A 1676-nucleotide genomic window follows, 5' to 3' on the forward strand; every position below is an offset into this window, starting at 1 on the left:
CAAAGAACAAATTAAAACACAACACACTTGAAGTTAAAACATTTGACAGTAAATATAATTTTCAATGTAATCAATATTTACAATCAAAAGAGAATACACATGAAATAAACAAAAGAAGATTCCTGCTATTTTAGTTCTCTGTGCCTGCTGTAACAAAATACCACACACGGGCAGCTTCAACCAACAAGAAATTTAACCTCTTAAATTATGGAAGCTGTAAGTCAAAATCAAGGTGCCAGCAGGCCCATACTCTCTGAAAGCTCCAGCCCATCTTCACATGACCGTCTTTCCTCGGTGTTCGTGTCTCTTATTTTCTTCTATAAGGATTCCAGTTACATAAAGCGAACCCTTCTCCAGTATGGGCTTACATTAATTACATCTGCAAAGACCTTATTTCAAGAAGATCATTCACATATGTAAGTGGAGGTTGGGACTCCAACTGTATATCAGACAACATTTTGTTGTTATACATTGGGTGGCTAATTTTCAGAAGTAGATAGCTCAGTCTTTCTTCCTAGTCTGTCTTGGTTCAGAAGCTCTGCTGAAACTGTAGGTAACTCTGCTGGATGTGAAATACCAGTGGGATAGCTTCCAGCCTCACAGGTATACACAAGCCACCGCAGTATCACAAACTGACAGACAGGTGGTGGAGCCTTTCTAGGAGCCTCATAAGGATGCTAACGCTGGACAATGGAAAAGGAAAACAGAAGAACTGATCCATTGGATTGTGCTGTTGACTCCCCATTTTCCCCACCTTTCATTTCCATGCCCCCAGACAATCATTAATCCAACTACTGTCTTCAAAAATCCACCCATCCTGGTTTCTCTATATAGAAAAACATACAAAACAAGGAACCAACAAAACATAAAACAGAAAGACCACAATCTCAGCGAAAGCAGAGAATATTAAAAATTAGAATAAATTCAAAATGGTTCCATAGGGGGATCCAGTAACATGATGTTACATTCTGGCCTAAGTACTGCTGCTAAAGTCCATTTTACAGTGCTCTTTGTCTGATATTAGGCCTGTTCATAATCTAGTCTATGGACATTAAAAATTCATTGGGGACTCAATCCACATCGCTGCAAGTAAGACTTTGGACTTCCACTGTCACCCATACTGTTCCACAAACCAGTTATTTAGAATTGAGGTAGGGGCACTGTTCCCTCTTCCAGGTTTGAATATTGTTATTTACAACCCTTGGATGACACAGGCTGGTGTGCTTCCTCTGTGTGGATTTAGCTGATTCATTTAGATGGCTGCTTATTTTGAGACAAGCCTTTAAGATCCCACACACAATTTTTCTTGAAAGCTGGACACCATTTAATTTCACATTTTGCTATGGCACCCATATCTTCACTGAAAGCATTTTTTATTTCTAATGTGAATATTAACTTATGATCCCCCTTTAGCTTATGTTCCCCCATTAGCTTAGGTTCCCCCTTTCTACCCCACCTTCCCTCCACCCTCCTGGTATCGCCACTCTCACCACTGGTCATGAAGGGGTCATCTGTCCTGGATTCCCTGTGTTTCCAGTTCCTATCTATACCAGTGTACATCCTCTGGTCTAGCCAGATTTGTAAGGTTGAATTGGGATCATGATAGTGGGAGGAGGGGAGGAAGCATTTAAGAATTCGAGGAAAGTTGTATGTTTCGTTGTTGCTACACTGCTTGC

General features: G+C 40.5%; 1 protein-coding gene across 1 annotated transcript in view; it reads left to right on the top strand.

The window, feature by feature from the left end:
* The window catches only part of AXDND1 (axonemal dynein light chain domain containing 1), a 134459-nt gene that overhangs the window by 72830 nt on the left and 59953 nt on the right, over positions 1-1676 (top strand). Inside the window, exon 16 of the mRNA XM_004706807.2 lies at positions 325-416. Within this exon, the coding sequence (XP_004706864.1) occupies positions 325-416 (92 nt within the window). The remainder of the gene's footprint in view (positions 1-324; positions 417-1676) is intronic.

The sequence above is a fragment of the Echinops telfairi genome, unplaced genomic scaffold (assembly GCF_000313985.2).
Source record: "Echinops telfairi isolate 266 unplaced genomic scaffold, ASM31398v2 ScPeMD7_7424;HRSCAF=8462, whole genome shotgun sequence".
NCBI classification, from domain to species: domain Eukaryota; kingdom Metazoa; phylum Chordata; class Mammalia; order Afrosoricida; family Tenrecidae; genus Echinops; species Echinops telfairi.